At 45.3% G+C, this 25,364-nt stretch overlaps 1 protein-coding gene across 1 annotated transcript in view; it reads left to right on the top strand.

Annotated features, from left to right (window-relative positions):
• Window positions 1-23,205, top strand: part of ARHGAP17 (Rho GTPase activating protein 17) — a 60,691-nt gene extending 37,486 nt beyond the window's left edge. Inside the window, exons 14-18 of the mRNA XM_023728535.1 lie at window positions 203-294; window positions 1,775-1,931; window positions 5,420-5,589; window positions 12,748-13,368; window positions 22,348-23,205. Coding sequence (XP_023584303.1) covers window positions 203-294; window positions 1,775-1,931; window positions 5,420-5,589; window positions 12,748-13,368; window positions 22,348-22,478 — 1,171 coding nt within the window. The 3' untranslated portion in view covers window positions 22,479-23,205. The remainder of the gene's footprint in view (window positions 1-202; window positions 295-1,774; window positions 1,932-5,419; window positions 5,590-12,747; window positions 13,369-22,347) is intronic.
• The last annotated feature ends 2,159 nt before the right edge of the window (window positions 23,206-25,364 follow it).

Raw genomic sequence — 25,364 nt, 5'->3', positions numbered from 1 at the left:
AGGGGTGATAGCTGAGTCAGGGCAATTTTTCCTCTGGGCCGATCACTGCTGCACTCATAGGCCGTGGCCTTGTGGATTTAATTTTTACATCTATACTTAAAATATTTTATCCTTGCAAAATCATTGAACTGCTCTGATGCAACCTGCAAAAGTTAGAGGCTGCTTGGGGAGAGTGTTTTAATTTTGTGAACTTCCTTCCCAGATCACTTGCTGAAATGGCAGCAGCCACCTCAGTTCACGTGGTTGCGGTGATTGAGCCCATCATTCAGCACGCCGATTGGTTCTTCCCGGAAGGTGATTTTCTTTTCATTTTCAACATTATAATAGCGTAAAACGGTCTTCTTAAGGAGAAAATACCAGTAGTCTTTTGATGATTACATAATTGGTTTGACTCTTCCATGTTTCTTTTCAGTCTTTGTTTGCATGCATATTTTGGAGTAACGGTAACCATATTATTTTGTATTTCACTTTCTTAACAGTGAAGTTATTCACTCAGCTGGTGTATATTGAATACCCTCTATGTGCTATCTGTTTTGCTGGGAAGACATGCCGTGTTGCCTGGAGGAATTCGGGCCACTAGCGAAGGCCACATAAACAGATAAATTATAATACATGGCAAAGTAGAAAAATAGATGGATAGAGAAATATTTGACGAGCTCAGTCAGGTGTTGGGAAAAAGGGAACCAGGGATTCCAGAGAGGTGACATTGAGTGTGCAGCTTTCCACTTGAAAGAGGGCTTTTTGTTTCTCTAGCTAGGTAGTTAGATATGTGCAGAAGTGGAAAATAAAGCTGGAAAGGTTGATTTGGGCCTGTTTGTGAAGATCCAGATGGGCTGTTCAGGGAATTAGGACATTATCTTATAGATGATTGATTTTCAAACCATGTTTGTTGCAATCCTGGGATCCACAGAGGTTCCCTCGGATCCCCTTGGGAGTATTTGGGAGTCTGACCTCCCACCCCTGCTTCAGCCAGAGCAGCCCTGCTGTCTCATCCACTAGAGTGTAAGCTCCATGCTGCCAGGGCTGTACTCATCTTTCCTTTGCCACTGTCTTCCCATCACCAAGAACCATGCCTCACTCATGGAGGTTGCTCAATAAATACGTGATGGGTAAATGAGTATCGGCATTCTGCCCAAGATTTCTGTTGAGGAAATGAGTCTTGCAAAAACTGCCATAGGCAGTATAGAGTTGATATTTTTTATTTCTATTTTATATCAAACTGTAAATATCTCTCATTTTTTGATGATTAAAATAAGTAATCCATGCTCATTGTCCTCATCTACATTCCATGTTTTTGTTTTTTCTTTACAAACGAGAAAACAGAAGGGTTGTATAGACTTACATTCTGAATCAGACCGTGTCTCTAGTTCTCTTATGTCACCTCCCAATGGTCTGGTAAACTATGCTTAAGATGATGAGAGTACCCAAGGCTTCCACTTATGAAATAGTGAGGGCCTCTGTGCTGAAAAATGGGGTTCCTATTTCAGTGGGATCTTTTAAAACTCCCTCAACCCGTACACTCTAATGTCTCGTTGTTAGTTACTGTTGAGTCAGTTTTGACTCCTGGTGACCCCATATGTGCAGAGTAGAGCTGTGCTCCGTGGGGTTTTCAAGGCTGTGACCTTTTGGAAACAGATTGCCAAGCCTGTCTTCCGAGGCGCCTCTGGGTGGGTTCAAACCGCCAGTCTTTTGGCCAATAGTTGAGCGCTTAACAGTGTGTGCCACCCAGGGGCTCTTCTCTGTCTCATATACTTGTTTATTTTTCTTCTTACAGAGATTGAATTCAATGTATCGGAAACATTTGTACCTCTCGCCATCCCGAATTCCAATCACTCACCCCACACTGGAAATGACTCTGACTCGGGGACCCTGGAGAGGAAGCGGCCCGCCAGCATGGCAGTAATGGAAGGGGACCTAGTTAAGAAGGAGAGGTGTGTTTAGAGCTGTTCATTTTCAAACCAGCAGTAGATATCACGTGGAGGAATTGCTAAACCCTCGGTACCTGGTACTGGCCCAATGGACTTGTAATTTGAGAGTGGCCCATTATGTACCCATGACTGATAGATTCCAGATAGTTTGAGGAACTCTGCTATAGTTTATTCCAAGCCTTAATCTGACCATAAAGCAGGTAGGTAGCCTGTCAGCTTGTATCATATGCATTCAGGTTTTACTTCATGATCTGTGATAAGCCCTACAGTGGAGCAGCATCATACACACATGTGCAAATTCACCTGTATATACTGATTGGGGAAAAACAGAAAGGGAAAAAGAAAAAAACAAATAGTGTGGCTATATGTCTGAGAGTAAGTGTGAGAACAACCTTGCTCTCACAATGGGTTGCCTGATTTTAAAGAGGCGTATTTTGGGTATAACTTGGCTCCTCAGTGGACACCAACTATTGACTCTGATGTTCACCTGGAGAAACCACAGTAATTTCCAATTCTGGAAGGGAAAAAATAGTTGTGTTGAACTTGGTGAGAGGCAGTATATATGCCTCTGCACTATGCTCTATGGGTGATTTGTGGAATTTTTCAAGGGTAATTAAAGCTATTTGTGATTTGGGCCTTCAGATGCCAACCAGTGCAGTGGGCGTAATGAAATGCCACAGCATTCCCCACGCGCCGAGAGCTGGAGAGGCTGTGTGAAGTGATGTGCTTTCCTTTCATATATGTAATAATGTCACTGGAGATAGTTTTACACTAAAACCAAACAACACGCTCTCATTTTAATTGCCCAATCTGAATAGAGAGAGGTGTTTTGTTTTTTTACCCAAAGCAAAGGAAAATTGTTTACTTGTATTCTCTCACCTTGAAATCCACATTTATTCTATGTGGAAGTTTTACTTGTCTGAGCTCCCATTCACATGTTTGATAGTATTTCCTGTCGACAAACTGTCCACAACAAAATTGTCGTTGTTGTGTGCCGTGAAGTCAATTCAGACTCACAGTGACCCTATAGGACAGAGTAGAACTGCCCCATAGGGTTTCCAAGGCTGTAATCTTTTAGAAGCAGACTGCCACATCTTTCTCCTGCAGAGTCGCTAGCGGGTTCGAGCCACTAACCTTTTCGTTAGCAGCCAAGCACTTAACCACTGCGCCACTAGGGCTTCTTAAACAAAATTAGCCTTCACATGTTTCAAGTTATAAAATGCAATACCCTGGGTCCAGTTAGCACACAATAAACGATTCTCAGTTACCTGCCAGCTGCCTGAGCTAAACACGAGCCCAAGGAACCATCTATCTTTTTATTTTTTGAATAGAAAAAAATTTTTTTTTATTTTTCATTTTTTGAAAAATTTTTTTATTTTTCGAAAAAAAAATTCTAAAGGTCATACAACAGTGGCCTTAAGTGAAAAGTGAGTCTTCTTCCTATCCTGTCCTCCAACCCCCGGCCCGTTTGCAAAAGCAGCTATTTTCTTCCAGTCTCCGTATCCTTTCGGATACCTTCTGTGCACGTCCACTTACGAGGGTCTCTACACCTCTTCTTCATGAAGTGGCAGTGTGGGGTGGCTACCTTATGTTGCCACGTTGGTAGGACTGCTGGACTCGGCTGCCATCTCATTCCCCGAACACACAGGTTTAGTGTGGAAATCAACATATTAACGCGACGTCACTGAAGATGAGGCCTGCCAGTTTGCTTTCAGTGGCTCACATCCACACTGATAAAGGCCATTGATCAGTACCAGGTCCGTTGGCTTCCTCCAGTTTTAAAGCCAAGTTGAGCTGCTTACCTTGGTAATAGGGATGACCATTAACCCCGTCTTGCTGCTTCACTGCATGCTGGACAACGTGGGTGGCTGTCCCCTTGTTTGGGTTTTAACACGTGTGGACTGATGGGCTTCTGTCTCAGTCGTTGGCTCGCATGGTGTGTTGACTGTTTCTTCTCTCTGTGTAGCTTTGGTGTGAAGCTTATGGACTTCCAGGCCCACCGGCGGGGTGGCACTCTAAATAGAAAGCACATATCCCCCGCTTTCCAGCCGCCACTTCCGCCCACAGATGGCAGCACCTTGGCTCCTGCGGGCCCAGAGCCCCCTCCCCAGAGCTCTAGGGCTGAAAGCAGCACAGGGGGTGGGGCTGTCCCCTCCTCTGTAGGCACACTGGAGCAGGGGCTGAGCCCGGGCGATGGCAGGTAAGGAGGCCAGCTTCTGCTGGCAGTGGTGCTGGGCACACCAGCCTTCTCACAGTTCTGGCCGTTGAGTGTGGCATCCATGCCCAGAGACAGCCCTTCCACATAGAGTGAACCCCATTTGCCCTCACTCCTTCAAATGTCAAAGCGTGGAAAAAAGACTGCAAATTGCTTGCTTCCTTTCCTGTTTTCAAAAGAAAGCAACATTGGTTTGCACTCTTCACCATATTCCTGCTTTGGCGGTGGAGGCTGGAAGCCAGTAGTTGTCTAGCAGTGTCGTGAACCTGTTTTGCCTGTTGGATGTAAACTGTCAGCGTTCCTGTGCCATTTGCTCTTGTTGTCCAGTACGCTAACTAATCCGAAGAGCTAATGTTTGGATGCAGCAGGTCAGTTCAGTTACAGTATTCGTGGCATTCGTTCATTCATTCAGCAGATTCACTGAGTAGCTGATATGTACTGGTGCTGGGCTAGGCTCAGCAGGGGACTAAGACCCCCACAGCTTTCAGTCTTGTCAGGGAGTTGGTACATGAGTACAAGGTAGAAGAGAAAGAGGGTAGCTTTTCTTAAAAGGCTCTCTTAGTCACTTAACCTTTTAATAAGTCTCCTGGAGTGGGCAACTTTAAGAAAAGTTACCCTTGAACTTGAGAGTTTAATTTGCACTAATTCAGTTTTCCACACTGATCTGGACAGATGACCAACAGAGACCACTTTAGGTGGCATCTCAGATGGTTCAGAGCTCGCTAGAGAGGATGTGCCGAAATCTTTATCACTTGCTCTGCTTTGGCAGAGAAGTAAGAACCGTGACCTCTCATCTCTACCCCACTGTTCACTCTGGAACTTGGAGCAATCATTTAGCCTCTCAAGTTGGGTTTTCTTCAAGTCCAAATTATTGATAATAATCGAACAGTTTATAATGTACAGTGTTATTATTTCACCTTAGCAAAATAATGGATATGTCAAAATCCCATTATTCTGAAATCTAAAAACCCTTTTCCTGTTTTTTTAATGTTATCCTCTTTAAGTACAAGCAAATTAGAACTGAAAGTTCCTTTTTGGTGGCTCTGAAATGGTCTCTGTCACGACATTTGAGTGGCAGTGTAGTTGGAGGACAGTCTGATACAGTGGCTTTCATAAAATACGTAGTCTTGTTTGGCACCAATTAAAATTTAAGACCACCTACTTGCCCACTGAAGTGAAAACTCTGGTTGGCATCTTATACTTTATAGCATGCTTAGCTTTTCTAGCTGGGAGTATCTGACGTCTAACTTGATTTCCGCACCCCCCTACCCCATAGTCCTCCAATACCCAAGGACTCTGTGTCTGCAGCTGTGCCCACACCAGGGAGGAACAGCAGTCAGGTAACCCCTGGCCCAAACCAGGCCCAGGCAGCTACCAGCTCCCATCAGCTTTCAGTCGGCCCCGCTCACAATTCTGCTGGTCCCAGCCCTCACACTCTGCGCCGAGGTAAGAAGCCACCGCTACTCTGTGTGCCCTTGGGGACGGATGTGCAAGCCCCCTGCAGTTAGTGCAAGGGTTCAGTGGCAGGGATTTCAGACATACCTTTTCTATGTCCATTATGAAAATGACTAGTGGGAAAATCAGTCATTAAAGAAAAAAGGGGATTGGAAAAATGAAAAAAAAAGAGAGCAGAAAATCAGGCATTTAAGGATGTGTTTTCCCTTAGGGACCACAAAGCTTAATGAACAAAAAGTCATTTCTCCAGAAATACTCCCACTTTTCCAGGAATCCGGTGTCCCAAGCCCTGGACCCCCACAGCCTCTGTGCTATCCAGGCTCTGTGGGTCCTGGAGCCCCTGCACCCTCTGAATAGGGTCAGGGCTTTCTGCGGCCTGTTTACATATAATCTAATCTGCTCCCTCCCAGGCCCCTATAGTCTTCAACCAAACCACCAGGGGAATGGCTTAAAACATAAAGCAGATCATGTCATCTCTTGCTTGAAACTTTCCTGTGGCTTCCATGTGAAACCCCTACATGGGCCCTGCATGGTCTGGCCCGGGCTACCTCCAAGCCCACGTTACCACTCTCCCCTCTCTCGCCATACTTCAGCCACACTGGTCTGCTCTCTGTCCCTTGGATGCACTAAACTTATTCCCTCTTTAGAGCCTCTGCACTTGCTTTTTCTTCCAGAAAATTCTGTCCCACATCTTCACGTGGTTTCTTCTTGTCACTCAGGTCTCAGCTCAGTGGGCACTTTCTCTGTGAGGCCCTCCCTGACCACCAGCCTGAGTCGGCAACCACCAGTCAGAAACCAGTTGCCATCGAGCTGATTCCAACTCATGGCAACCTCATGTGTTTCAGAATAGAACAGTGCTCCATAGGGCTTTCAGTGGCTGATTTTTTTTTTTTTTCATAAGTAGATAGCCAGGCCTTTCTTCTGAGGCACCCATGGATGGACTCAAACTGACAACCTTTCGTTTAGCAGCCAAGTGCCGTACCACCCAGGGACTGCCCCCTACCCCACAGAGTCATTCTCTACCTTATCACCCTATTTGTTTCTCTCACTGCACTTTCCTCAATTTGAAAATTTTTCACTTGTTTTTTCAGTTTATTGTTTGTCTCCCCAAGCTCTGAGTGAGCTGTGATCTTACCTGTCCCATGCATGCCAATATTCCTAGCCCTTCTACTATGCCCATTACAGTGTGGGCCCTTGATAAATATTTGCAACTTGGGAGCTCCAGGTGCCGTGTCTTAGTCATCTAGTGCTGCTGTAACAGAAATGCCACAAGTGATGGCCTTAACAAAGAGAAGTTTATTCTCTCACAGTCTAGTATGCTACAAGCACAAATTCAGGGCATCAGCTCCAAGGGAACGCTTTCTCTGTTGGCTCTGGAGGAAGGTGTGTGTCATCAATCTTCCCTTGGTCTGAGAGTGTCTCTGCGCAGGAGCCTCAGGTCCAAAGAACGCACTCTACTCCTGGCACTGCTTTCTTGGTGGTATGAGGTTCCCATGTCTTTCTGCTCACTTCTATCTTTTATATCTCAAAAGAGATTGGCTTAAGACACTATCTAATCTTGTAGACCTCATCAGTACAACTGCCGCTAATCCATCTTATTACATCATAGTGATTGAATTTACAACACATAAGGAAATCACATCAGATTACACATACTGGAAATCATGACCCAGCCAAGTTGAAAGATATTTTTGGGGGACACAATTCAATCCATGACATGCCTCTTAGTTCTAGAACAACTGGGGATGATTTTTGCCCCCCCAGGGTACATTTGACAATGTCTGGAGACATTTTTGGTTGTCACAGCTGGGGGATGCTACTGGCATCTAGTGGGTAGAGGCCAGGGGTGCTGCTAAACATCCTGGAATGCACAAGATAGCTCCCCACAACAGATTATTTGGCCCCAAATGTCAGTAGTGCCAAGATTAAGAGACCCTTGTCTAGAAAAGGACATGGTTCAATGAAGATGTTTCTAGAGCCAGGTAAAACCCATGTGAACCAGGGTGTCTTATGTCTTAATTCCCAACTGCAATTATCTAGAATATCGCTCACTACAAAGTGACTTGTCATATTGGTAACTTAAGAAAGAGTGAATTTGTCACAAGTATATTTTGTATATGTAATGATAAATATATTTTTTGAGTCCATACTATTTTTACTATCTTCTTTGTTACCAAGGCTAGAGAAATAGAATAAGTGGCAGTATTGCCCTTGGAAAACCTCCTGTTGGTTGGAAAGATTAAGGTACACTCATGATAAATACCTAGAGAAATAATTCTAAGGCAACACATACAAGCAAGTATAAAATAGTATTGCACACAGACAACTTACACAAGTGCTAAGGGAAATCAAAGAGTATGTGGGCTGGCCCTTACCCAGAGAGATAGGTTGGTAGAGAAAAACTGAGAGGACATTCTGCCAGGGGCAGAAACAAGCAGGATTGTGTTGTCTAGGGAAACTGTATCTCTTACTTAATGGCCAGGACCTTAAGTTGGTGCATGACAGAAATCACACATGAGCAGGATTACTCTTGAACATCTGCAAGAATGCCCCATAGGAAGCTCAGTAAACCCAGAATGAACCCATTGCCATCAAGTCAATTTCGATTCATAGCGACCCTATAGGACAGAGTAGAGCTGCCTGATAGGGTTTCCAAGGAGCAGCTGGTGGATTCAAACTGCCGACCTTTTGGTTAGCAGTCAAACTCTTAACCACTGCACCACCATGACTCTGCTAAATCCAGAACAGATAGGGTTTTTTCCCTTAGCAAATCTCAGTTCTTTAGATATTGACTTGAGTTTAGGGGCCATGCCATACAAAAATATATGTGTGTTTCAAAAAGAATCATGCTCAGCATGGGAGATGCTCACACTCAGAGAGGTGTGTGGGACTGAGACTGGCCCAGGCAGCAGCGGCCAATGGCTCCCACTTGTTCACAGCCTTGGTCCCTCTGCCCCTTTTTTGGCTAAGCTCCTATCATTGACTTCTCATATAAATTATCATACGTAACTGCATGTCGGTGGTAACAGCTTTGCAGTGGGGAACAGTGAAGACACTGGTCCAGCCACCTCAAAGGCCATGCCCAAGCTCTAGCGAGAAACGAGGTGGGTAGGCTGGGTAGGGCCGAGGTGGAAGTCCTGCAAAGCCAGGACGAGTGTTTGAACATGACCTCTAAGCAGTAGGGAGCCTCCCAGGTAAAGTGCAGTGGTGTACAGAGTAGTATTTTGGGGAAGTTGGCTTGTCCATTGTAGAGGCTGCACTGGCTGTGCAGTAATGCTGGCAGAATGATGAGGCCCCACCTCAGGGGAGGGCAGTGGCCACCTAGGGGCGAGTCCAGGAGAGTTGGAGATTCTCTCCTGGATTGGTTCCTGATGCTCATAAGGAGAGATGATAAGTGGGAAGAGGCCCTGGACTCAGGTTTGACTTCTAGCTTTTGCCTAAAGTTACATGACTGCTTAAAGGCCACTAATTTGATGTTTCCTAACTTAATTTTGACAAATGTAAAGTAGAAATAAAATTGCCTCCTTAAGATATATCTGTCTACTTCTGAAAACTCAGTCATTGAAAAATCCTGTGGAGCACAGTTCTACTGTGACACACATTGGGTCGTCATGAGTTGGAATCAGCTGGTTGGTGGTTGGTTGGATCTATGAAAGCACTACCCTTATAAAGCACTCGATGATTGTCAGGTGGAAATATTACCGATTACAGGCAGGGAGGCAAATTCAGGTATACTGCTTGATTACAGACCTCTACTTTATCCTTCTTAAGGCTGTCTTCTCCTCTGGGTCACCCTCATGTTCATCTGTACTCCCAACTCAACTAACCCTTGAGAAAATTACAGCTTCTCTGCCTGAATGCCAGGTATGACCCTGGTGTCAGATTGAGACTTTTCCTCATAGCCACATTCGGGGGCTTTTCTCCTTCCTAATTCCTGCAACCACAGCTCTTGGGCTTCCTGGCAGGATGAATTTGATCCTTTCTGCCCCCACCGCAGCCTCCCACCACCTTCTTCAGTGGTGTTACACAGGCCCCGCTTCTTGCCAGCCTTGCCTCAGCATATGACTTGGATTCCATCGCCTGTCACACTGCTATTGTGAGTCCTTTGCATCCTTAAATGTCGAGAATGGTCTTCTCTTCCGTATGGATTTACAATTAATATTGCTTAGACCAGAAAGCTAGAAATTAAAAAAAAAAAAAAAGTTGCTTGTGGCAACCAGCATTTGGCTAATATTCCAAATTCAGCTAAATGTTCTTTCCTTTGTTAGCTGGTTGGTTATTTCTTTGTGAAAAGGTCTTCTGAGTTCCAAGGTCAAAAGTTCTAGGCCAGCGTAACTGAGCAAACTTCATCCTTTTCAATCCTCAATTCTGAGCCACAATTCTGAATTGTGACCAGGGAGCCATGTAGTGTAGGAAAGAGGAAGAAGAAAGAAGAGTCCAATGGAGTCCACACGACCTGGGTCTGAACTTCTGTCACTTACTAGCTGTGTGACATATTTGTGAAACACTTGGCTCCTCTGAGCCTCAGTTTTTTCCACCATGAAACGGGCATAACACTGTCTATCTTGCTATGAGCTTATGAGACTTAAATGAGATAACTTATGTAAAGGGCCTAACCTAGTGATATGTGAGGTGAATGATACATTTCAATTTCTTCTCCCTTTCCTGGAGGATGGGTAGGATCTGAGCAGAATGTGAAAAATATTAAAGTCTGTCTCTTGCGTCCGTCCTCCTCAGCCCAAAGTCAGGTCTCCAGACCTATTTTTTCATCCTAGATGAAAGCCCCTTCCAGGCTCTAACATGTCTCACCCTGCCCTCCTCACTACCAGATTCCCAACCATTAGTGACACTGAGCTCAGTTAGTGTAGGGTGGAGAATGACTGGACCTCAGCTGTCCTTAAAGAAGTCATTCTAAGATGACTTAGGGCAAGGGGGCCATGGTATAGGTAGACCACTTGTGCGTGTCTGAGCTGGTCTTGCTATTTTCCGTTTCTTCCCATGTTCTCAGGGCAAGAGAGAAGGGCGCTGAGGAGTGGGCTTAGAGCAGAGCAGCCTGTCAGGGTCAGTGGGGCTGCCTCTGTTAACCAAAGCATTCTTTTTTGTTGAACTTTTTCAGTGGCAGGTCTTTAAAGACCTATTTGTGTATGATGTACTTGTTTTTTTTAATAAACTTTTTATTTTGGAATAATTTTAAATTTACAGAAAAGTTGGAAAGATAGTAGAGAGAGATGTTATATAGCCTTTGTCCAATTTCCTGTTGTTAACATCTTACACCACCATGGTACGTTAGTCACAGCTAAGACACCAGCGTTGGTGCACTACTGTGAAATGGTGGGAGTCGTAGTAGAAGCATCATCAGTAACTGTCTAACTTCAGGGGTATAATGTGAATCAAGATCAGCTCAAGGTTGATCCCCATGAGGTGGAGATCAGACATACCTCCACTCTCCAACCTTTTTACCAATTCTGACACCAGTCATCCCTCCCATGACACTCTCTACTTCTCTTCTGGATTCAGTAATCCATTGCAGTGGCCACACAGAACTCACGGGCCATACTTACAGTTAAGTGGTTTATTAAGGAACAGGGTGCAACTCAGGATCAGAAAGCACATAGGCGAAGTCTCCCTTCTTCAGTGCAGGACAGCTCTTCTCGACGGTGCAGACCTCTTCTCAGCCCCCTCAGGACAGTCTCCTCCTGGCCCTGCCGTCTGTCTCCACTGGCTCTGCCCCTGGGCTGTTTCTGGGCCTGTTGCTGCTGGCTCAGCCACTGGGCCCCTTCCAGGCCTCTCACTGTCTTCTGTGTTACAGCACTTGACTCATGTTACCACTCTTTTAGGAGGTTCCTTGCCTCCTCTCTCTCTGCTTCTTCTTTCTTCTCTCTTGCCCTGAGAACATGGGAAGAAACGGAAAATAGCAAGACCAGCTCAGACAGGTGACCCCCAAGCACAAGTGGTCTACCTATACCATGGCCCTCTTGCCCTAAGTCATCTTAGAATGACTTCTTTAAGGACAGCTGAGGTCAAGTCATTCTCCACCCTACACTAGCTGAGCTCAGTGTTACTAATGGTTGGGAATCTGGTAGTGAGGAGGGCAGGGTGAGACATGCTAGAGCTGGAAGGGGCTTTCAGCTAGGATGAAAAAACAGGTCTGGAGACCTGGCTTTGGGCTGAGGGGGATGGACGCAAGAGACAGACTTTTAATATTTTTCACATTCTGCTCATCTTTTTTCCTTCTGCTTCTTGCTGCTGCTTTTCTTCCTGCTTCTTTCTGTCTCAAAAATCTCCGTGGGGTTGGCTGCTTATATACACAATTCTTTGTCAATTTCAAGGCATGGCCCCTCCCAGCAGGGGCCCTCGAACTGACCGGTCTCCTCTGGGTAGGCCTTCATCCTCTGGGTAGGCCACAGACACTTCATTTGTGTAGTAGGTTACTACTGGCCTCATTTTCATAGTCTGTTTACCAGTCCCTGCAAGGTACATACCAATCACAGAGCAGACTGCAGCCCAGGACCAGACAAAAGTATCAAACCAAATTGTTTATAGCTTACCCAGGAAAGATCAATCAACCTGACCAAAAACAAGGAACCCTCTGGAGAGAAACTAGGGCAAGGGTCATGCCTCAGGGCTTAGGGGGAAATCTCAAGCTATTTTTCCAAAGAACCAAAGCAAAAGGCCACGTAAAGGAACTCATTTCACGATTACTGTTAGCTAAATGCCATATTTTATTTGGATTTTTCCACTAGTGTCCATTTCTTGTTCCAGGGTCCATTTCTTGTTCCAGGGTCCCATCCAGGAGATCACATTGCATTTAATGGTCATGTCTCCTTAGTCTCTCCTGGTCTATGATAGTTTCTTAGTCTTTCCTTTTTTTTTTTTTAAATCACTTCGACAGTTTAGGGGAGTACTGGTCAGGCATTTTGAAAAATATCCCATCATTTGGGGTTGTCTGGTGTTTTTCTCATGGTTGGATAGGGCCTGTGGGTTCTAGGGAGGAAGACCACAGAGGTGAAGTGCCTTCCTCGCATCATGTCAGGGAATACGTGATACCAGCATGGCTGATCTTGGGTGCCGGGTTCAGGTAGTATAGTGTTGGCTATCACTGTGCTCTGCTTACTGAAAGGTGTTTTGTTATTTTTCCCCTTTGTGCAGCTGTTAAAAAACCTGCTCCAGCACCCCCGAAACCAGGAAACCCACCTCCTGGTCATCCTGGGGGCCAGAGTTCTCCAGGAACATCTCAGCACCCACCCAGTCTCTCACCAAAGCCATCTACCAGAAGTCCTTCTCCTCCTACTCAGCACACAGGCCAGGCTTCAGGCCAACCCTCGGCCGCTCCTCAACTCTCTGCTCCCCGGAGGTACTCCAGCAGCCTGTGTCCAATACAAGCTCCCAACCACCCGCCGCCGCAGCCCCCAACCCAGGCCACACCTCTGATGCACACCAAACCGAGTAGCCAGGGCTCTCCCAACCCCATGGCGCTGCCCAGCGAGCATGGACTTGAGCAGCCATCTCACACCCCTCCCCAGACTCCAACACCCCCCAGTACCCCACCTTTAGGAAAACAGAATTCCGGCCTGCCAGCTTCTCAGACCCAGGCAGTGAGTAACCCTGAGACTGTGCAGCCACATGGTGGAACCTTACCGAGACCGAGACCGGTACCAAAGCCGAGGAACCGACCCAGCGTGCCCCCACCCCCTCATCCTCCTGGCGCCCACTCGGCTGGGGATGGCAGCCTCACCAGCACAGTGCCCACAGCTTCCAAAATAGTAACGGGTAAGTAGGAAATCAGATAGTTCAGCCCTCCTCTCTACATTGCGTTTGTACTACTCTCATTTAGGCTTTGATTTAGAGCAGGGGTCTACACACTGTGCCTGCAGGCCAAATCTGGCCAGCTGCCTGTTTTTATAAATAAAATTTTATTGGGACACAGCTATGCCCATTTATTTACATATTGTCTGTGGCTGCTTTTGTGCCAAAACAGCAGAATGGAGTAGTTGCTGCAGAGACTGTGTGGCCCACAGAGCCTAAAATATTTACTGTCTGGTCCTTTACAGGAAGAGTTTGCTGACCCCTGACTCATAGTTTCGTTCTTTAAGAGCTATCTACGTTTACATTTTTCTCAGTATAATGACTTTTAATCCAGGTGGAAGGCACAGTACAACGTGAACATGAAATTCATTTCCTCATTAAAGTGCTTGTTTTCCTTCTAAGAGTACAATGTTCATTGGAAATGAATTTCAGGTATAATTTTTAAAAAGCATGACGAGTGCCAAACTGGGTGCCCTGAGAAGGGAGCCTTTAATGGCTTAGGAGGGAAGAATCTGTATTTTCCCATAATCCCAGTGTAAACTTGTTTTGGAGTGGTGGTGACTGCAGATTTTAGATAGGTCCTGGGGTGTTTTACTGGCAGTCTAGAACACGGCCATTTTATCTAATTGTATTTCGAATCTTTCTATTCTAAATCTTCTAATTTTTGATTTATGAATAGATAAATTATTTCTGAGTGTGTTGGGGAAGAAAATGGTACTTAGGGTTTTAGATTTATTTCTTACTATAGTCCAGTTTCAAGCAGGGAGTTTTTATAGAGGTTGAAATTTTTTTTTTTCCAGGAATATAATGCATTTAAGGATAATTTCAACGTGTTATGAATGGTTAATAACATTTTTTCTGATGACTCCTCAGCTTTTATTTTAAAAAAAAAAGCCACATTGGTTTGTTTGTTTGTTTGTTTCCTAATAGATGCCCTCCCTAATGCCCTCACAGGTGGGGAAGGTTCCCGGGACTAAGGTCTGTAACCACCCCCAAGCAGCTCGCACCGGCAGCTCCATACGCCCCTGCTTAGCTGTGTTGTGTGTATGTGCTTTTGACCTTGTGCTCAGGAGCAGCCATTTGACCCCATGCCATGGCGGTCAATGGGCCATCCATTCTGCGGCATGTAGACATGACTTCTGTTTTTATCAGAAGCACTTTGAGCTGCAGTGCTCCCTATTTAAGAGGTAGATGTCAGTAGAGTAAAAGCCCGATTTCCAGATGCGCAGATAAGGTACTAAGAAGGTCATCTTTCTTTTTGGTAAGCCTCTCACAAGCATTCTGCTCTTCTCAGCCTGATTTACCTGTCATTGATTGACTCATCAGCATCCAACAAAAGAGGACTCGGGTGCGGTCAGCACGGAAAATTTTGTCCTTTGTGCCTTGAGCTTTAATTTTTAATTTTTGTATCTTAAGTGCAAGTTAACTGCATGGAGCTTCTTAATTTGATGTTGAAATTCTTAGGACCAAAGCAAAAAAACAAATCTCCCAAAGATCCTACACTAAATTCCTTTGTATTCTAGCATGCTTACATTTTGCTTTCTAAAACCATAGGAGCTTTTCAGAAGTGCTGTGGGGCTCATTTAAGTCATGCCTTTAGGTCCACGGCACAAGGCTCTCATTATGGTGTACAGTCGCTTTAATCAGCCGATCTGAGCCTTAGCCTATTGAGGGTTATTTAGCCTGCCAGAGTGTTCACAGCTTTGGTCTGAGTAAGACTCTCTGTGGAAACCAGAAGGAGAAAACAAGGGTTCAATCTTTAAAACACAGAGGGGGACATAGACATCTATCCACTTCTGACTCCTTGGTGAATAATCCAGAAGTCTGGGTTGCCACCTCTTGGGTTGCGTGTGGAAATCATTTACAGAGTGAAGTGACTAAACCCTGATTAAGTCTGAGCCTCTTAACACTTGAATACTTGTGACACACCAAAATTGTATTCCCAAATCATGCCTTTGATTTAGGTGGAGAGACCGTGAACCAGAATTGTGTCTGTTTTTAATATCACTGTCACCTGAGGTGTATTTATTCCAGAAGGTTATTTTATGGATCTGCTACAACACTGTAATGCACTGTACTATACTTTCTAATGATCAGATAAGTAAAATTTTATTTTGAGAAACGTGTTCTGAAAATATTTACTAAATATTTAAAAGCCAGTCTATGCTATGAATTCTCCTAACTCAAGAAATTCCAGGTGACCACAGTTATCTTTGTCTGACAAAAGTAACCTGTAATTTCTTAAAATTCTTTGGACTACCGTTGGAAGTACACAGACGGTCTCAGCATTTAGAATTTATGAGTCTGTTAATGTTGACCATGCTGCTGTTAGTCATTCTTGGATGTAGCCATTGGGTATTTCAAGAAGTAAAAACAAAACTCCCTTGAGCAGGATGGTCCTTTATTACATCATGTTTTTGCTTGGCACTTTAGACGGACAAATTCCTGCAAACAAGTTATTTGTTTACAGTTGGATTAAGATAAACTCTTGGGGGAGTTATTGCTGTCAGGCAGGTTTTGGCAGCCAACTTCCGGCAACTTAGCAACCAGCACCAGAGAATGGAGGGTTTCTGGTGTCATGTTGAGCCTGTTGTTAATTGTTACTCTAGAAAGCAGTAGGGTTTTAGCTTCCCAAGTAAAAGTTTACATCGTGCTGTTTTTAAAGTAACAGATTGTAGAAAAGAGTATTCTAATTTAAACATTTTATTAAATAATTTAGATGTATGACCTGCCATATTCAGTAAGAACTGAAATTGGAATATTTAATGGTAAGGAAAAGGCACCTGATTGGCCAAAGCATTTTTGCTACTTTATGATCATAATTGTGCACTAATGCCTGTTACTAACCAGTCACCCCAACCCCGCCTGCTTGCATCCCTACTAATAGTGCATGTACTAAAGGAAGACGGCTTCGTTCATGCTTGCTGTCAATTACTCTGACTACTAAGTATGTTTACAGGGCTGGCCTTGTCACATCTTTCACTTCCGTTCTTTTCTATACTATACCAGGCAGGCTTGAGGTGTGGTAGAAACAGCAAACATTTTAGAGTCAGACAAACCTGAGTTAGAATTGGGAGCTCTTGGTGTAAAAATCAGGCAAGGCACAACCGGGCTGAACTGTACAGCGGCGACATTTGTGATGATCGTTGTTGAAGGGATAAATTAGATAAAGAAAAGCACCTATGACAGTTCTTAATACACAGTGGGTCTAAATGATAGCTATTTATCATTATTTTTATCTAGAAAAAATATTCTTGATCAGGGATCTGTATTTGATTCATGTGCTAACATCTTAGAAGATTCAGACACAGGCGGTCTGGGGGAGGGGCCAGGCATCCATATTCTGACTCTGATGCAGGTGGTTCTCATGCACCACGTGGTTTTCCTTATATCCGTTGTTTGATGGGTTACAAAGAAAATTCTCTGGAGTAAACGCTATTTCTTAGTACAGTGAGCCTGAGAAACCCATGGATCATTCGTCCACTCTGTGATGGGTAGACTAAGTGACTCATTAAAAACTGGACACTGCTGGTTCTCTGAGTGCTCTCCTTTTAAAATTAAACTTTTTTATATTATGAAAGTGATTTATCAAGAAAAAAGGATAGATGTTAAAGAACATCTGGGAAATAGAAGTAATAAGAAATCACCATAGTTCTACAACCGAAGAAGTCCACTATTCAGATCTTGCTATTTTTTTTCCCCTCTAGTCATGTTTTTCTGAAAGGCGAGGGGATGCACGGTCATAATGATTTGGTGTATACTGATTTTGATCCTGCATTTTTATTTTACTCTCCGTCATCTGCACTTTCCCATGTCATGGTGTAGTTTTTATAACCGTCTTTTTCGGTGACTGCATAATATTTCATCAGTCAGATATATGATTACCCAGGGTTGGACACTCAAGTGGCTTCTACTTTTGGTTGCAATTTATTCTTAATAAGTAAATATCAGAATCATTTCAACATCTATATCCAATGAGACTTGAAAAGAGTCTTTTGATTAAAATAATAAATAATTATTTTAAATAATTAAAATAATAAAAAGTTGACTCAAAGTCTTCCTCAGCCCTGAGAACTGTTAAGTAGAAGGAAGTCAGTCATTCCTTCAAACCCTGGAGTTGGAGGAAAGTGATAGTGGAGAGGAAGAGGGGCTTGCTCAGCCTGCTGTTGTGCCTGAAACCTTCCATTTCAAGAATGTATTTGGATCCATTATCTGTCAACGTGGCTGTCGGAGTAGCCTTGCACTTTCTGAAGGGTAGATTTACAACCTAAAGCACATATTCAAAATTATTGAAGTGACAAACACATCTTCTAGAGTGATACCCTAAAGTATAGAATGCCAATTCTGGCCCTTTGGAGGGTCCACTTCCTGAAAAAAGATACTCAGTACAGGAGGGAGCCTGCGTTATGTTTTTCAGAGCCCTAAATAAACCATATCTCATGGACTGAGGTTGGTTACTGAGGGGCGAGAGGTCTCACTCGTTCTCTTTCTCTGTCTCACATATAATATCCACCGTACGAACTTAGCTGTAAGCAGTATGCTCAAAGACCAGCTCTTCTTGGAATGTATGTAATGAAAAATGATGCTTTGTGTAAGTTCATAGCCAGAGAGTTTTAGAGGCATTAAAAAAATAGGGTTCCTGCAGGTGTCTTCCTAAAGTAACCCTTTTCTCCTTTTTTCTAAAATGAACCAGAGTATTTAAGACACAACCCATTACCTCCTCAGAAAATGTCTTCCCTTTCAGAACCCTCACCCAAGGACATAAAACTCCTTTGGGGCGGAGGAAAAGCATTGTGCTGATTAAGAACCAGAGTCCGGAGTCCAGCCTGTGTGGCTGTGATCCTCTTCTGTCTAGTACTGGCTGTGTCACCTTGGGCAAGTCATTGCACCTAGAGTCTCCCTTTCTTATCTATACAGTGGGGCTAGTGCTGCTGTAGGGTTATTTCCTGAGTGTTCAGTAAGATGATGTGGTGATGTGTGTCAGGCGCTTAGCACAGTATCTGGTATAGAGTAAATGCTCAATAACGCTGTCTGTTGTGATTTAGGAGCACAGTGGTACAGTGGTTTATAGCTTGGCTGTTAATCAAAGGGTCGGCAGTTCAAATCCACCAGCCGCCCCTTGGAAACCCTACAGGGCAGTTCTGCTCTGTCCTAGAGGGTCGCTATTGTAGTTCAAAATTAGTCTCTTTCTGAAAAAAGTTGGCTTTGCATACGTTTCTGTAATTCTTTCTACATTTTTTGTGTAAACCGGTTTATTGTGGTCTTTAAAGAGCTGACTTATGCAAGAGTGGGGGTGGGGGCTGGGGAAAGAAATCTACCTGCCCACCCGGGACACACTAGAAGATTTCTTGTCTCCAGACAAGGCAGGTAGCAGGCAGTGTCTTCCCTTATACCCCTACCATAAACTTTTTTCCTGATTATGTAACAAATATGTGTTCCTCATAAATCATGAGAGAAATACAAAATAGTACAAATCCAAAAACAATTTATATGTGGTGTATGAGGAAAAGAGAAAGACAGCAAGTTTGGCCTCTGAAAAGGGTCTGTGTCTGATAGAGAGATTGACAAGTAGAAATCTAATTAGTATACAGTCCTTCACATTATGTATCCCCCGCAGGGCCTGTTAGTTCTGTAAAACCAGCTGTCTTTGAGTCCACTGGATTCAGCCCTATGTGCATCAGAGTAGAACTGTGCTTCGTAGAGTTTTCAATGGCTGATCTTTTGGAAGTAGATCACCAGGCCTTTCTTCCAAGTCACCTCTGGGTAGACTCAAACCTCCAGTCTTTGAGTTAGCAGTTGAGTGCTTAACCGTTTGTGCCACCCAGAAACTCCTATCAGTTCCATAGTTTCTTCTAAACTCTTCGGGCTAAGAAGAGGCACTGGCTGGCTGCACCATCTGTGTTGTTGGGTTAAGATAACGATAAAGGGTTTGAATTTGCAGTGGATTTCTTGCACCAGCGTTGCCCTCGAGGCACGGCTGCTTCTCTGTCTAGGGCTCTAGGAAGGGAAGCTTGGGAAGATGTTTAGACTAAATGACTCTTCATTCATGCATCCATCTAGCAGCCAGCCACAGCACATATTGAGCATCTGCTGTTTGCCAGGCACTCTCCTAGACACTGAAGATGTACTGTGAACAAGACAGATACAGCCCTTGCCCTCATTCAGCTTCCATTCTGCTGAGAACAGTTCCAGGATGCCCTAGGTTCTCTGCACATGGGCCACCCTTGACTGCACTGCAGCAAAGTGCAGCTGAGTTGGTTTTACAAGTACCATAAGACCTGGATTGTCTGAAATGGCATTCAGCATCCCAGCTGCTTGGCTCCTTAAAGCCCTGTTGCCATCAAGTTGATTCCAACTCATAGTGACCCTATAGGACAGAGTAGAACTGCCCCATAGGGTTTCCAAGTCTGTAATCTTTTACAGAAGCAGACTGCCACATCTTCCTCCTGTGAAGCAGCTGGTGGGTTCGTACTGCCCACCTTTCAGTTAGCAGCTGAGTGCTTAACCACTGCACCACCATGGCTCCTTCTTGGCTCCTTGACACCTGCATAAATCTAGAAATCAATGTTTAAGAAAGTTTCAGCCAAGAAGGATTTACAATTCAAAAGATAAACGGAATGCCAGGTGGTGCCCACTTTGTGAGACAGAAGGGGCGCTGTCCCGGCTGGTGGCACGAAACCCAAATATGAAGGAAGGGGCGGAGAAGAAGACAGCTGAGAGTTGAAGCAGGACACAGGGTCAGATTGGACAGAAGGAATGAAATGGGTTGACTAGAGTAATCCAGCCCCAAGTTCCAAAAGGGAGGCCCCCATTAGGAGAAGGCCTGAGGAGGGGCTAGTTGAGTAAGGACTTCAGGGGCCTCGTGAGCATCGAGATGGCATGTGCTCTTGCGTAAATCTGTTTGCCTCTGCCTGGATCCCCCTTCGCACTCATCGTTCAGTCCTCTAGAGGTTAGATAAGAGCATTTCTAACATGACCATCTCCAGCCTTTTCATCACCACAAACTCCTGTCTCCTTCTTCCCACCCCCACCATGGACCATACATCCTATTATTGAAAAGGGAGTCTTTGGTTTTAAAAATCAGGTACATGCTGATGACATCTGATCCAAGGGCCAGGTGAGGCCGGCTGGACAAGCAGCCTGTCCGCACCGGTCAGGCCGGGCTAGTCATTGCAGGCCAGTTCCTGTTCTGACAGGCAGTATCTGCAGTATCCAGGCTGCGCTGGTTGTTGGACATTTGACTGCCACCCCGGGGATGAGCTCCTGCATTTAACTTTCCCGTCTCAGATTTCTCTGAGAGGCGGTGCATGGGAAACTGTGGAATGGGTCTGCAGACCCAGGAGTCACAGTACCAAAGAGGGGCGCTCGGTCTGGGAGTCAGCAGGGCTCGAAGCTCAGATCTGTCAGGCCTGTGACAGGAATGGAGGCAGGAACGGTGCAAGGCAGAAGTGCAGCGGCATTTGCCAGCTGTACCCGCCCCGGGGAAACAGAGGCACTGTCAGAAGTGGCTCCCAGCAAGTGCAGACGTGGTATAACTTTACACCACAACAAGTATACAAAGCAGCTCTTTTTTTCTTATCGTGGTAAAATATATATAGCACAACACTTGCCAATTCAACATTTTTGACATGAACAGTTCAGTGGCATTGATTACATTAGTCATGTTGTGCAACTATCGCCAGCCCGTATCCATCACCAAATTTTCCATCCCCGTTAACAGATACCCAATGAGAGAAGCAACTCTTAAGCATAGCAGGGAAACTCCCTAGCACACCCACCACCAGCTACAGTTCCCTCCCTGCTCTCCATTGGGACTAATTAACCTGGCAAAGTAAAGCTACAACAAATCCATCTTGTAGTAAAACTACAAATCTCCCTTTCTCTTACACCAGGCCTAAAACATTTAACAAGGCTCTCAAACTGTGAGAACCTTCACCTGCTTCTAATACTAGAGAAACAAACCCTTCCATCTTGATGAGGGTTAGGGCCTGTCTCCCCTCCTTGGCCACAGGCCTCTCGAAGGCTGTGTCTGTCGCCTCGGCATTTAGAAGGGTGCCTGGCATGTGGGAGGTGCTCAGCAAATGTTTGTTCAGTGAATAAGAGCTCTGAGACCCACCCAACCTCGCTGGGAAAGGGCTGAGATTGATGCAGGTGTCTGGTGAGCATGGGAGACAGGAGCCATGGCTTGAGGACCGCGGATTTGCCATCCTGCTAAAGGCATTCCAGCCAACACGGTAAGGCAAGAAAAAGGAATTGGAGGGACACATATTGGAAAGAGAAGAGAAAGTGTTTGCAGGAGATTTGGTGGTCTACCTCAGTAATTGTCACTCAGGGGTGATTGTGGCCCCTGGGGACATGCGGCCATCTCTGGAAACATTTTTGGTTGTCATACTGGGGATAGGGAGGTGCCGTTGGCATCTGGTGGGTAGAGGCCAGGGATGCTCCTAAACATCCTACAGTGTACAAGACAGCTCCCCAAACAGAGTTATCTGGCTCAGATTGTCACTGGTGAGGGCATAGCATTTGTAACAGGCAGAAAACCCATCAGCCTCAGAGGAGTTCTTTCCAGAGAAGCTAATCGTGTCCTGCAGCCCACATATTGTCAGGAGGTTTCAAGTAGCGCATTGAGGAATTCATGAGGGTAAGGTTTCCTTTCCCCAGTTAAAGCAAGCAGGTCCTTTGAGGTTTGCATCTCACCTCTGAGGCTGCGCGGGCTCACAGAGACCCTCTGGTCAGGCGGCAGCTCTGCCCCCGGCTCCCTCCCTCCGGGCTCTCAAAGGCTTGGCTCTGACTTTAAGGCCTGATGGCACCTTCGCCTCTGGTGAGGGCCTGTGTGTGTGCATGGGCTGAACCTTAAACTCTCCAGCTTCTCTTTTCTCAGAGCACCTTAGACAGCCTCTCGGGCACTACTCACTAATCCCATGTCTCGTGTTTTTTGTTCAGACACCAATTCTAGGGCTTCAGAACCGCTTCGCAACATCTTCCCTGAACTGCATTCAGACTCGGCAAGCAAAGACCTGCCCAGCCGCATCCTGCTGGACATAGACAATGAAACAGAGAGCACCGCCCTGTGAAGAAAGCCCGCCTCCTACCCTTGATCTCGTCCACCCTCGGGAGTGGAGCAGGGGCAGGCATACGGTTACCTCTGCAGACCCAACAGCGAAAAGCTTTCAGTGGAGGGAGAAGGAGGCCTTAGAACACCGGCCTTAGCCTTCTCCACAGCCCAGGAGAGAGCAGAGGCTGACACTTAAAGCTGCATGACCTGTGTCTTAAAGAAGGTGGCTTTCTTTAAATGGAAAAGAAATCATGCCAAAAAAACAAAACAGACCTATGATGGAAAAAGTATTACTGCCGAGATATGTGTAAGAAGCTTTTGTCACTGCTGTTAATGCAGGCAGCACCAACAGCAATTCAGAACAAGTACGAAGCAATGCGTTAACTATCTATTTAATAAAATCCATTAATTGTGCAAGTCGCCTACTTCCTGCTACTTGGACTTTTATTCCTATATCTTAGGAGGGAGGTTCCTCTCCTTCAGACTTGCTGCAGTCATTTTGTATTAAGTATGGTCTGTGTCTTCCCTGGCCCCCTCAAGACCATGAGCATTGATGGTGACCGCTGGATCCGTCACCTCATCAAACTGCATGTGACTTGTGCCTTGGATTGCCAGAATGGAGAAAGAAATTTACTGTTCTTTTTTTAAAAAAAAAAAATGTAATTGCTACTTGATAAGGACTGAACATCATTCTAGTTTCATGTTTAATTTGAATTAAATATATTCTGTGGTTTATATGAAAACTTTATAATTCTTGGAGACAAAACTGTAGAGTGTGTGTGTGTGTGTATGTGTGTGTACTCAAACATACCAATGATCATGAAAATGATACAGGACCTGGCAGCATTTTCTTCTGTTATACATAAGGTTGCCAGGAGTTGGAGCTTACTCAACAGCAACTAACAAGGGGTGTGTGTGTGTGTGTGTGTGTGTGTGTGTGTTGGCATACGCATGTGTACGTGCAAGCTGTCATTTAACCAAATAGAATTGTGAATGAGTCTTCATTGGGGGCGTAGTTGTCGCTGTAAACATTTGAAAAAAAGAGCACAGTCAAAGCAGTGAAACCAGGCCCCAGGTGCTCCCAAGACCTCCAAGACTGACTGTCCCTCAGTGAATGTTCCATAGTTATGGGTCTGCCCTTGGTCTTACCGGTCCTTTCTTGTCCATCTGGAGATGCTTAGACTCCTGGCTGCTGACTCAACAACCTAACCGCTACAGGTCTGATGCATAAGTCAGAAGCTATGACTTTCCATGGGCATTTCCCTTTTCCAGTCACTGGAATGCTTTCATGCCCTTTCTAAGGCTCTTCTTTCCCCACGATTGAAATGCATGGGAAGAGTGAATGGGGAATTGGAGCATAGGAGGCAGGAGGACTAGGTGACTGTTCTGATGATGCCCCTGCCTTGTCGCAGAGAGCACTTCTCTCCATGCCTGTCCTTGTCCCTGTGGCCCAGACAGAGTGGTTTTCTCCTGTGAATGGTGAGGAACACATGCTGCCAGTGCAGGCCGCCCCAAGCTCTTCCCTTGAGAGGGTTATTCATTCGGTGTGTCAGTGACCAACCCCTTGCTTAGGAGACATCGTACCTCCCTCCACTACGAACTGGCTTAAATTTAACTCCAAAAGGGCAGTCATTTTTCCCTCAACTCAAAGCTCCCTGTGTCCCCAAAGTCCTCCCTATACCTATTAACTACATTTAGTATATGTACCTATAAACCCATCTTCCCCTATGTCTTAAATTTATACTTGCTTTATGAGTCGGAATCAACTCAATGGCAGCAGGTTTGTTTGGTTTTGAAGTTTCCCTCTGCCCCTCCTCATACACCATCCCCTTGCTATTATTTTTCTGTAATCCCCCCATTAATAGTAGAGCACTCGCTAGAGAGGGCAAAGATTTCTGAACAGATTGCTCATTCACGTTGAGCCCCTCCAAGTGGCCTGGCCTTGGGAAATGCCATAGCACACACTGAGGAGGAAGCTGGCGCACGGTGCTTGCCAAGCAGACAGTGTTGGCGCCCGGCGACAAGGAAGGTCCAGGATGAAAGTTCTACCTTGGAATGTATCATGCATTTTGTTATTGCTGATTCGGAAATACAGCAAGCCATACCCCAAGAATTTATGAAGGCCATTCATTTAAGAATATCTCCTGTTGTTGGCCTCCTACACCAACCACCCCAATCTTCAGAAGGATAAAAATTACTTGATTCTGTATGTGCGTCAAAGGTAAGTATCACACTGAAGCTACTATCCCTCTTCTTAAATGGGGTGAGCCATGGTGTGGGGGCTCAGTGTAGAGTGTGCAGAGCTGTCGTCACACCTGTGCAGATGGAGAAACTGAGGCTGACTGAGCGGCGGAGCCAGGAGTGGCATCCGGATCTTCTGACTTTCTCATCCTTACAACTGGTGGTTGATCTGCAGGGGGAATTGTGGCATCACTGGGTCCCCTTCCCTGGCACTCCTCAGGATAGAGCTTCTTCTCACCCCACCCAACTAGAGACTCTGTAATCTAAGTTCATGGTCACAGTCCCGGAAGGTGCTGGTCTCTAGGAAGATGCTGCTGGTTATCTGTCCCTTCAGATATTTTTCTTACGTTGTCCACAGAACAATTTCATACCTAGTTCTGTGTCCCTGCTCCTGCACCACAGCACCACTGTGTTCCTCTCAAGCCTCACAGTTCAGTCCCTGTCTAACAGAAGCCTTTCTTCACCCAGTGCTTTGGAGACTGCAGAGGGTCAGAGCGGGCCTCTGGCTCCCTTGATTGTTTCTAAAGAGTTCAGATGTAGTGGGAGTGACCAAATCCCCTAGGTGACCATCTCAGTGGCCCTGGTTCCCTGGGGACTCAATGGATGGACCCCCATTTCTCTTTTGGTACTCCAGCCCTCAGTGCTCCCCCAAGCCCAGGGAGTC

Source organism: Trichechus manatus, unplaced genomic scaffold, assembly GCF_000243295.1.
Source record: "Trichechus manatus latirostris isolate Lorelei unplaced genomic scaffold, TriManLat1.0 scaffold00024, whole genome shotgun sequence".
Lineage (NCBI taxonomy): Eukaryota > Metazoa > Chordata > Mammalia > Sirenia > Trichechidae > Trichechus > Trichechus manatus.
Note: the sequence above shows the minus strand (reverse complement) of the source record. Positions and strands in the feature narration are given on the sequence as shown.